Source organism: Wyeomyia smithii, chromosome 1, assembly GCF_029784165.1.
Source record: "Wyeomyia smithii strain HCP4-BCI-WySm-NY-G18 chromosome 1, ASM2978416v1, whole genome shotgun sequence".
NCBI lineage: Eukaryota > Metazoa > Arthropoda > Insecta > Diptera > Culicidae > Wyeomyia > Wyeomyia smithii.
In genome coordinates, this window is record NC_073694.1 from 20,915,878 (window position 1) to 20,928,136 (window position 12,259).

Consider the following 12,259-nt stretch of genomic DNA (forward strand, 5'->3'; position numbering starts at 1 on the left):
AGCTCGCGTGTGCATTGAAATGGTAAATATGCTGCGGCAATAAATAAAATCCCAAGTTCAGTTTGAACTTCAATTCCCAAAGTTTCAATAACTTTCGTCTCAAGATGGGGAAGAGCACGATGTTTGATTCGGCGATGAATAACAATGAATGAACCACGTAATTGGGATCATATTTTAATTTTATGTTAGGTTTCAAAAATGTTTCAGTAATAATTGCAATATGCACATTATTTACTGTTAAAAAATTAAAAAGCTCATTCTCATTGGCCTTCAATGAGCAAGCATTCCAATTTAATATTTTAATTGTTTTATTTAAAATCATTGCTAAATTTTAAATTAGAAACAATTTTAATAGTAAAATTTGTGCCTATTTGAATGGCTTCAAACATTGATTTTGCCTGCAACATGGCGTTCATAAGATCGAAAATTGCCTGTTGCAAAAAAAGAAAGTTTACCTGCCGTAATAGGCTCCAGGCAGTTGACATTAGAAAAAATATTTTCGGCAGCAATATTAGCTGGAGTAATAGGTTTACAATTATTTTCTAGCGTGTTTTGCTTACCCATATTAACGGTCATTTTCGAACTACCAACACTAGGCGGTATAATGTTCGAACTACCTGTAACCTGTGCATAAGTTAAACGGGTATGCAAAGGAGTAGGTAAACTATGCGTCACTGGTACGCTTGGAGAATTTTGTTTTGAAGTTGGTTTTAATTGAGAAATTGAATTTTGTTTACCTTGCCTTGCCTTAACAATTGCTAAACGGACTGGGCATTGATAAAAATTTGACATATGGTTGCCGTTACAATTCTCACAGCGAAAATTTTTACTCTCTTTCACAGGACATGTGTCCTTTTTGTGAGAAGAGTCTCCACAATTAAGACATTTTTGGTCCATGTTACAGAATTTGGAACCATGGCCATAACGTTGGCAAGTACGGCATTGGGTGATATGCTTTTCACCTCCGCCATACTTCCTATAAGTTTCCCACTTTACACGCACATTATATAAAGCATGTGCTTTTTCAAAAAATTTTAAGTTGTTAACCTCATTGCGGTTAAAATGAATTAAATAATTAACAAGGGAAATTCCAGTTCTCTGACTGTTTTCGCCTCGTGATTTTTGTTTCATTAGAATTACTTGGGTAGGGGCTATGCCAAGTAATTCTGTTAAAGTAAGTTTGATCTCATCAACGGTTTGATCGTTGGTGAGACCTTTCAAGACAACCTTGAACGGCTTGGCGTTCTTGGTGTCATATGTAAAAAATTTGTACATCTTGTCAGTTAAATACTGAACAAGACGATCACGACCCTTTACTGAGTCGGCTAATAAGCGGCATTCACCTCTACGGCCAATTTGATAGGTAACTTTAACGTCAGAAACAAACGTTGAAAGTTCCTTTTTGAATATATTAAATTCAGAAGAAATAGTTACCACAATAGGTGGAACTTTCTCCTTTTTTAAAGATTTTATATTTTGTATAGTTTCATTATTGGTAACTTCCATTTCACCAGCTTCTTGCTCAGGCAAAATATCAAAAGGATTGTCACTACAGACACTCGATGTGTCAGAAAGAGATGCCTCTCTTTTCCTCCCCGCAGCGATGCGAGGTTTCTTTTTCCGTCCAGCCATTTCAGGTGATACGAAAAAAGTTAAAACAAATGTTAAATTCAAAAGTAGGTAGTCTTGAGAAACTCTGATGGGAAATAACTTTCAGGTAGTCTTTAAAAGACACACTGACAAAACACAAACTTTGAAGCTATAGGCAGTCGAAGACCAGTCCACAAGCAACCGAAAAAACGTCTGATCTGTAGGACAGTTCAAGACGCACTGTATCTGTATGTTTCAAAAAGCGATCGTTCAAGGACCTGCGAATTTAATAACGAAAATTTAAAAAAAAAAGGTGAAGGAAATCGGTTCAGCAGTTTTCCCGCAATTAGGATCACGGCAAGGTTATTTTCCGGAAAACACTATTCCGAGATAATCGCGTGTAAATTTTTCTAGTTCAGCTTATGCGGCCGTGGCGAGGCGCGCTGCAAATCGCTCTAACTTTCTTCCTATTGCCTAGATCTTTATGAACATTTGTGAAAATGTTCTCAAGATGTTGTATTTGAAGATAATGCAATAAAAAATTTTTCGGTTTGTTGAAAACTAAAAAGGTAAATAACCCCTTAATTAACGTTACAGGCCCAAGTCTACAGCTACAACTTCCTTGTAAAATTTTTGACGACAAAGTTCCATGAAATCCATTTCCGCAGGTTTCGTCGTCCATCAAAATACAACCGTTTAATTTCGTTGCCTATACAAACGTCTAACACGCTCATAGGCCACCAAATTCTGTTTCAAGAACCGTTTCGGATGTTTACCGGCACTGTAAGAACTACAGCCTTCTCAGGAGGATATTCCGCGTAGTTTGATAATTATCAGCGTACCCTCGAGCTATACACTGGATTGAGAAGGCGGGTTGGACTTATCGTATTTTAGTATTATTTTCCCTCAGCTCTCGGTCCCTATTAACTCTTGGTTTTCTTGAAGATTCGTTGCCGTTTTTCTACATCTATGAATAATCCTTCAGAACACTCTATTCCGCAACGTAGAAATTTGCACATAAACATAAACATGTGAACAAAATTATATCAAAAGGTTCCAGTTCCTACCAGCAGAGGCGGTGACGTACGGACGGCTTCCAAATTTGCTGTTAGTCTGACTCTACTCACTGACAAACGACGAACCCGATGACGTGAGATATGAGCTTCGATAAGACGTACAAATTGTGCCAGAAGGAATCCATAATTGGTAGACACAGTCACACAGTGGCTTGGAGAACTGATTGGAGACCGAGAAGATCCGGACTACTTCGATCTATGCCATGAGAAATCTAAGAAGGGAATCTGATAAACGATGAGGGTCGAAAGCAGCAGAAATGAAATTTAGGAGGGTGGATAAGCAGGGAATCCACCGGCCTTAAAGGAGGTCGAGAAAGCTTGTAAAGTGTTGAAAGCTTGCGTACAAAATTCTCTCTCGCATCATGCTTCGCAGTAGGCTCGACAGGCTATTCATAGATTTCAAGGTGGCGAACGATTAAATTAAGTGCATGTGTTATGGTGAATTATGCTCGAACACAGTTTCTCAACGAAACTAGTTTAATCCGTGCCACCCTTGACTGTTTTACATCATGCACCACGTTAGGTGGTATAATTTTGAACCCGTTCGTGGCGTTGGACGGTTTGAACCAGAATGACGCGGTGGAGTGCGGAGAGCAGGCGTGCGAAGAAGCGGTTCCATTATCTCGAAGTATCATATATTCTTTGTGTTTGTGAAAAATATCAACATTGTTGGTACTAAACGCAAAGAAAAAAAATCAAGAAGGAAGCAATGAGTATTGGATCATCAACTCCATTATCAATTTTGATGTTTTTGACTCCATATGACATTTTAATAATCCGAGCTTCTTTTTAACATTTTCAGTTTTTGACGTAGGACTACGTCTAACCGCACTATATCGAGATACATTCTGCGGAAACTAAAACCAAGGTGTAACGTTGGAATGAAAGATTTTAAACTGTAATACTGATGTAACCAATTGATGGATTACAATAATCAATATGTCGTTGGATTGATAAAATGATGGACAATTTTGTGATTCCTCAGTTATCATTATCATTTCATTGTTTAACAGTGAAAATTGAATAAAAGTTTCAAGGTCGAATTTTTACGAACAATATACCAATCACATGCGAGCACCTCTGGCACAGACTTCATGAATAGACACCAACTGGTTGCTGTGATATCCCGTATAGCAGTGGCAAAAAAAAATTTGACAGAATCCCCCCGTCCCAATAGGTCAACTAACGTTTGCTTCTATGAGCCTAGACTATATTGATGTCTTGAAGGTGAAGCTTTTTCGGAAAGTTCGTAACCACCTCCACTATCAGACAGTTTCACGTTCTGCTGTCAGAATGTTATTAAAACTGATGTCTTGATGGAAAACATGCTGGCACAGGCAACAGTACTGCACCTAGCAATGTATGAATAGAGCGCTGGTTGGTCACTCGTCGTCTATCAGTACAGTAGAACTCGATATCCATTTGTGTGCAACCAATCCAAGTTAAGACTACATTGCCGTTGTCGACGCACAATGGGGCGTGTTGGGTTAACGCGTAGGTATCGTTTGGCGATCTGGAATACAATCGAATTGCCGTTTAAATTGTCTTCTTCGTCTTTTTGTTTCGTATATGTAGTAGCAAATATCAGAATTCAATATGATTATTCGGGTACCGCAAAATACGCTGCGCCACCGGGGACAGCAAAATTCTGTACGTGTCGGTAGAGGCAGATAGCAGAGTATATAAATTAGGTTCATTGTACAGATAATCGCGTTGTTTATTTTTAAACTCTACACTCTGTTTTTCTCATGTCCATTTTAAGTTTTCTGTGAATAACATTTTGGTTCAAAAACTGTAATTTTTTATCGTTATTTTTTCCACGAACTTGTAATTGCAGGAAAATTTTATTATGTGACATCTTTGCCGCTTGGTGATTGGAGAGTGAGCCATAACAACAAATAAATATTGTTTAATTTCTACTAAATCGTACTCAATTTAGGTCTGTATAGAAGCTTGCCTTTTCGCGTATCGAAGAAAATTGACTGTATTAGAATGAAAGATATTCATCAATGTTAAGGAGAACATTTTTTCTTTTAAAATAGAGTGCTGCAAATAAATAATCAAAACAGACGCCGTTTGATTTTGCCAAACACGACATGGCAAAATTTGCCAAAAATGAACGGTTCTCTTTTCATAACGTTTTTTCATGGATATTTCCTCCAATGAACTAGTTTTAGTTCAAGTCGTTTGAGGTGTCGCTTGATGAATTAAGGCTGATGACCTAGATACTTGATATTACTACCCGAATAATTAGAGGCTTAGTACTGCTTAGATCATGATCATTATACAATTCAGGGTTGATATTTGTTGACACTCTTGAGTGAAAGTAAAAAAAAGCATCCATAAACGTTATTGTTTTACAATCCTTTCAGAGTTCTCCCTCTTCGCTTTTTGCATGGAAGTGAACTGTCAAAACACCTCATTATATTTTATGCGATGAAAGCAAGACAACAAAATCAGTTTATCAGTTAACGAAGATTGTCAAGGCATCGGTCAGTGTCAGTGAAAAAGTGTTTCGGTGAGGTTTATTTTGGTTGAGTGGACTGTTTGTTTTTCTTTTTCGCTTTGAAGTGAAGATCATTTGGTTGGATTTGTCGTCAAACTTTATTCCGTAACCGTGAACGATGCGCGCGATCTATTTCATCTGAGTATAACAGCACGTTACTAGGACGAAAATCTAGTGTATCTGAAAGAGTGCTGCGAACATTGGAAGTGAAAATTGAAAATGATTGGCTGTAATTTTCGAAGAATTTTGCTGGGGAAAATGACTTTTATCAGCACTGTTATACATATAACCGGCACATGTTCCGGTCATGTTCCAGGAACCGTTTTACCAATTCCGGTCATTCGCTTTGGCAATATAAAGAACCAAAATACCTTTCTTTTGGAGGATGTTGAGCTTAAATTTGTTGAAATTATCAAGAAGACTAAGAAATGTGTTTAGACATAATCGCTCGTTTTAGCACATGTGTGCCAAAATCGAACCGTGCTAGAAGTAAAACGAGCTCAAATCAAACAGAGCCTCAAAGGGAAATATAAAACTATTGTAGTCCTACGTCAACTACGCGGTCGTATCACGGATACCACCCTCCTACTATTTTTTCTCGAAATTTTCAACCTCTTTTGATCTTCTACAATTTTCAACATCATCATCATTATTCAATTCGTGTAATTATGATTCAAATTATATGATTTAAAAATATAGTTTATTTAAAGCAATTTTTGTCAAATATTGCATCCACTATTTTTGTAGGCTAGAAATAACTACCTGTTTCGTTGAATGTATAACTCTTATACCTATGTGTGACGTTAAAAGTGAAAATGTGACTTGAATTCCGATGCACCGTAACAACAAAAAGTAGGACCGATAATGATACATCACCCTAAGAAAAAATGCGTGTCCATTTGCTTGGACGCTACGTTTTAGCTGGGTCATTCGAACGGCAATTGCACGCAAATGACGATTCCGTTGACATTTATTTCAAGAAACTCAATACTCGACGTTGCTACTGTTGTCCCGAAGGGAATATTTATTCATATATAAATGTTAAAATTTATCACCAACGATGAGTCATATTTTCATGAACAAATGACTTCTGGTGACCCCCTCTCGCTGTCGCGTTTCATTCCCCTTAGTCCAAGGAAGAGGCGATAGTCCTGCAGCAGCATATGGCTGTGCATATAAACGTCCGGCCGTGCCTTGCTTGCCTTCCGACTGTGTCACTGTGGGTAGGGACATAATCGATATGTGACCTCCTCCTCCTACCTTGTCCTCAATCTGTGTTCCTCCTGCTAGTTTCACTTGACGGGCAATTTTTAAAGAGAATTTCAAATCAGCGTGTATCGAAGTGGACCAAGGTATTTATAATTCATCAAGAACCTGCAATGCTACGATTCCGCTATCCAGAGGAAGCTAAGAAAACAATCCAACAGTTTTTAAAGCTGGGACAGTGACCTTCCAGTTGGCAAATTACTCTCCTGTGGAAACGGTAACACCTGTCATAATCCGGGACACACCTTCTGGCGCCTTTGTTGCTTTCTAGCAACGAAATTTGGTGTCAATTATAGCACGAAACAAAGAGTCTGCCAGTCTAGACTGGCAGACCCTCCCCACTTTATAATACTTTCTAAGAAATTTGACTATTGTGCTTTCTTTCTTTCTCCCCTTCTATCGCATCTAGTTTCCATGGAGACCACCACGTTTCTGGGAGCAGCACTCGGATTCGTCGCCCTGCTGCTGGTTCTGTTTCTGTACATCAACCGGAAATGGTGCTTTGCGACACCCGGAAGCTTCCCGTGCTGCGATGAGAATACGCTTTCGGCGAAAACGGTGCACACGATTCGTAAGTATACCAACAATAACCAATAATCGCAATCGAAGCCAAGGTGGGTGCACAAAGTGACTTTCTGGGAATAATTAGAGCGAACCTTGATTAATTGGGGGCGCGATGTTCGCGCCCTCAGGGCGAAAACATATCAGTTTTCTGCTGTTTTGAAACAGTTGTTTTGAAAATTTCACAACAAGAATCATTTCTCTTTTATTAAAGTTGATGGTTTATTGCAAATCAAGTTCAATAAGCGAAAACTTTTTAGATATTTTATCCATTTACATTCATGTTTATGCGAAACAAAGCAAAACTCATTGTTATTCAGTGAATAATGTTTATTCAGAAAAATCAGTCCAACCAACTGTTTCGTTATTGTTCCGCTCTGGATCGTGTCACCATGGGTGCTTTTATTTAATTTTCTTCGAAACCCTCGTCCTGTGGTGGATATTGAGTGCTAAGGTGTCCTTGCTAGAATGCTGGACAGTGTATCTTTGTGTTTGCGCTTTCCATCGAACAAAGAAAAAAAAAAACAGTTGTTCTGCATTACTGGTTCCGTTGCTTCCGTTTTCCTTCTGGTTCAAGTTTTGTTGGCACATTTCCCAATCGGGGTCCTGCTACAAGAATCGTTGGGATGAAAAGTTTCTCTATGCCATGCATTCGGCAAAACGTGAGAGTCCACGATTGGGTTTTGGTATCCCGTGGAAAAGTTCGCGTTTTTCACGTGTTTGCAAACGGATCCGCGAATAGCGCACCCTATTTGCACGTGTTCGCGAGAAGTAACAAAAAAAAATGGTGGCATGCAATGCATTTTTTCCATGCTGGGGAGGGGGTTTAGATTTTTTTTCCTCATTACAAGTTTTCTATGGCTTTATATAACCCTAACGAACTGCAGAATTTAGTGCCCTCTACAGTCGCTAATTAGAATCCCATTGGAGCCATAAATCCAGCGCAGTGAAAGCGCTGCGGCAAGGCGCAAATTTTCACGACGCAACATAACGCCTATTCGATTGCGGTTGCCATCAAAAGGAGCAAACGTTACGAAATAATCCACCTAGAGGTATTATATGGGTTTTGTCACTCGAACAATATTATTTATTTTACTGAACTAGCATGAAATAAAATTTAAATTATTATTTTTTTTTCAAAATTTGATGATTTCAGCGATGTTTAAATTTTGGTCTTAATAATCTTATTTATAACAATCATTCGGTTCGAGCTCTTGGCAACTGTATTAACTCACAGAGCAACTGTTGCTAACATTTACATTGAAATCTTCAAATCGGCACCAATTTTCAAATCTGTCAATTAAACTTCTATCATTTATTGACAACTTTGATAGAAACTGTTGCGAAAGAATAGCACGGAACAACATAATAATAATAATCCAGATAATTGAATCAGTCTTTGAACTTTAAGTGGCTCAACTAGTTAATCTTCAGCAATTTAATTGCAATGAAGCAAACTAGAAGAAAAAAAACTGCAAAAAACTGCTGCCGCTTGACACTTTCCTCAATTTGGGCAATTAAGGAGCATTGAGAGGTGACTATAGGAAAACTATGACAAAAATGACGACGCACATCGCACATCGCATAGAAGTGGTGTATGTTTAGTGCGTTATTATAGGCATTTTTTTGCACTCTGCTTTCACAGAGTTTACAGTGAGTTTAGTTTAGTTAAAAATTGGGGAAGACTCAAGAACTTTATCGATGCGTCAGTTTTACATTTTGAGGAGAGTTAACTAATAGTGAAGACACCTGTTGCGATGAAAACATTTGTTCACGCAAAAATTTCAGCATTGATTTTAATCGATGATTGCTTAGAAATGTATAACAGCTTGAGATCTGGCATTTTCTCGAAACTGTTTTTCTGAATAAGATCGCAAACCTGGCCTAACAGACCAGTACATTTTGATCAAACATTTATCCCCCCTTCTTCTACACGGAATTCGAAGGTTTATTTTTTCTCATATCTCAATAGATAGAAACGAAGTTAAAATAGGTGAAATAAGCTCAGGATAGAGAGGAAGTGATTTTGATGAACTGAAAAATAAAAATTTCTATAAGCCAGAAAAGGTTGATGATTTCAAACTAGGCTTACCATTCCCAGGGTCCGAAAAGATCAAAAAGAGATTTTAAAATTGAGCTAAGTTATTAAATCAAACTCAGAATAGACAGAAACTTCTTTTAGTGCCAGAAAGAAGACCCGAATGAGAAAATAAACTTAAAAGGCTTGAAAATTTTAGTAGAAATGATTTAAAATTAAACTCAGACTAGTAAAAGAATTGTTCGCAAGGTTCGTGAAAAAAAGATTCCAAGTTAAGATCACATAGCAACGAGAAAATAATAAAAAAAGAGCTTAGAATAACGAAAACGGCCTTTGGAGACAACAAAAACTCAAAGAGAAAGTGATTCTGAATTGCTCTGATAATAGCAAAAAACTTTTTTAAGAGCCAACAGGACAACAAAAAATGATTCCAAATTGCGCGAGAAAACAACTTTAAAATAAAAGTTAATAGTCAAAAATAAATCCGCCTAAAAAGAGTTCCAAATACTGCAAAAACATTCTCAAAGTGTAAAAATGGCCAAAAAACTAATCTCAAATTCAGCTCCTGGAGCGAATAAATAGTCAGAAAAGGCCATAAAATGAACCGAAATGGAGCCCAACACTCTGCTCTTAAAGGAATGATGCCCTTTTCATGAGACATCCTGGCATCACTGATTCTGAGTCGCCTTAGTTTAAAGTGGACAGACGTCGTTTCGCGGGACACTACTGCGTTTCAACAAAATAATCCGCGTTGAAATACGTTCCGCGAAACGTCCCGCGTTCTTCTTAAATGTCCCGCCCGCTTTTAAAATATCCCACGATATCAAAAGAACTGAACCCCTAGATATCTCATATTTTCGCTCTGGCAGCGTTCCTCTCTAACAACTAGGGGAACTGCTCCATTATTCATCTCAGCCCGTATATTCATCTCATACAACATGTAAACACAATGGAAAGCAGGAAAAAACGCATATTTTCTTCTTAAACCAATCTGCTAATCCATGGAATGGATTCTTCTTAGTTCACTTTACATTGGTTATAAAGTAAAATCCTTAAAAAACTCACTTAAAAGCACTAAATTTGATATTTAGTCGGGCATCTGCACTCGAAAACTCATTCATGTCAATCATCTACCTCAGAAAACAAAATTCGCGCGCGGCTACAACGGGACTCGTTCAGCAGCCAACCAAAGTTTTTTTTCATCACTAGCGTGCCACTTTTGATTTTAATCACTAAACAAAATCACTCACTACACTAATAGTACTTTAATGTTTGAAATTTTTACCTCAAATTTCCAAAAAGCTTGAATTAGTAGAAATATATGAGATGAATTTCTACAATTCCTAAATTTCAACTGTATGTATTTTCATCTCTTTTCACTGCTTTGAAGAAAATCAAAAGTTGCCAAATCAGTTTATGTTAATACGAAAAAGTTATACTGAAAATGTTGATTTATTCCAACATAATTGACAGAAATGGACAGCACTGCAGTGGTTACCTAGGTTACCATATTTGCACGTAAACAACTACAGCGGATATCTAGGTAACCTACTACGACGGGCTGCAGCTACGTTCATTCATGTTAATGTGATTCATTCATGATTAACAGTGTGATAAAGATAGGGGCGTCGTGAGATGAATAATTGAGCAGTGATTTAAGTTTTGAGATGGATATGGAAGCGTTGTGAAAAATGGTTTGTTTTTCAAAATTCAGGATAAATCTAGCTAAAATTCAGGATAAATCTAGCTAAATATACAATGCTGAACGATTCCATAAGAGCACGTAGACGTATTCTGTTTATTTATTCAATAATTTCGTGAAAATTTGGTGTTCAATCCGTGCATTCTTCGTGTATATCGGCTTAATGAGATGAATAATGGAGCAGTTCCCCCATTATTCTACTTATTATTGTGCTTTCGCTACCAACCGTGTACGCATTTGACTTCTGCATGAGTTGACTTTTTTAAGCGTTCATATTTTGACAGCTCGCTAGAAGTTCAAACTCGTAGCAGTAGTAGTAGTTGCTTTTTATTATGGGGTTTTCAGCCTGTGGCTGGTTCACCCCAGGTAATTTAAATACAATATAAAATAATTATAGATGCTAAATACTGTTGCATAAATTACAATTCTTTAAAAAATTTAGTATGTTACTTTCGGCGGCTGGTTCTGCACTCAAAGCTTCCTTAAGGCTGTTGGAGATACCGTTCTGTAATCTTTGGCTGCAAAATTCGGGACATACACAAATGATATGCTCAATGGATCGTTCCGTTCTACAGATAGTACACCATCCACCATCTTCTAAAGGCACCCTCTCCGCTCATATCATGAGTTATTCTGGTGTGTCCCGTCCGTACGCGGGAAAGGACAACCCGTTCTCTCCAGTTTTCACGATCGGGCCACTCTTCGGTGGTGTCTTTAATTTTACGTAAACACAAGGTGCGGTTTTGGCACCACGTTTTCCCATTTTTCGCGAGTGCCTCTATCGATGGCTTTTCGGATATCCATAGCTGGAGCTTGTTTAGTGTATAATATACCTCGTCTGCCAAGAGCAGCGAGGTGATCTGCATTTACATTTCCTGAAATGCCATAGTGGCCCGGGACCCACACGAAAACGCAGTCAGGTTTGGCATACTTTAAGATTGCCTGGATCCATGGGTGTTGAGGGTTGGGTGACTCCAATGCCTGTATTACGCTAAGAGAATCAGTGAAGATAGCGATGGGGCCTTGAGCAGGCATAGCGGATGCTACAAAAACTCCGGCTGCTTCAGCGGAAAAAACAGACGAGCAGTCGGGTAATCTGTAAAATTGATCAATCCCGTGTTCGTGGACTCCAAAACCGACTTTCCCACTCTCCTTCGATCCATCGGTGAAACGCTTTGTGTAGTTTTTGTACTTCTCATCGATCAAAACTCGTGCTGCCTGCTGTACAAGTGCTGGATTCTGATTCTTACGGTCATAGCTGGTTAATGTTTTGTCGGTAAATGGAGGAGTAAACCACCAACCCAGATCTCCATTCCAGTGAATTCTTGACACTGGGGGGAGTGCTTGGCTGGCAATCTTTTTCCAGGATTCTGCCCCCTCACTGAGGAGGTGAACCCTTCTATCACTAGATGAAGATTTTGCGGCATAACTAGTGGCTCTTTTCGCGATGATTGAGTACAATAGTAACTCAAAAGGGAGCGTTCCTAACTCAGCATGTACAGTCAGAATTGGTGTCGAGG

The 12,259-nt window shown here is 38.3% G+C and overlaps 1 protein-coding gene across 1 annotated transcript in view; it reads left to right on the plus strand.

The window, feature by feature from the left end:
• LOC129726801 (synaptotagmin-16) overlaps positions 1 to 12,259 on the plus strand; it is a 70,385-nt gene that overhangs the window by 24,649 nt on the left and 33,477 nt on the right. Inside the window, exon 2 of the mRNA XM_055683918.1 lies at positions 6,848 to 7,009. Coding sequence (XP_055539893.1) covers positions 6,848 to 7,009 — 162 coding nt within the window. The remainder of the gene's footprint in view (positions 1 to 6,847; positions 7,010 to 12,259) is intronic.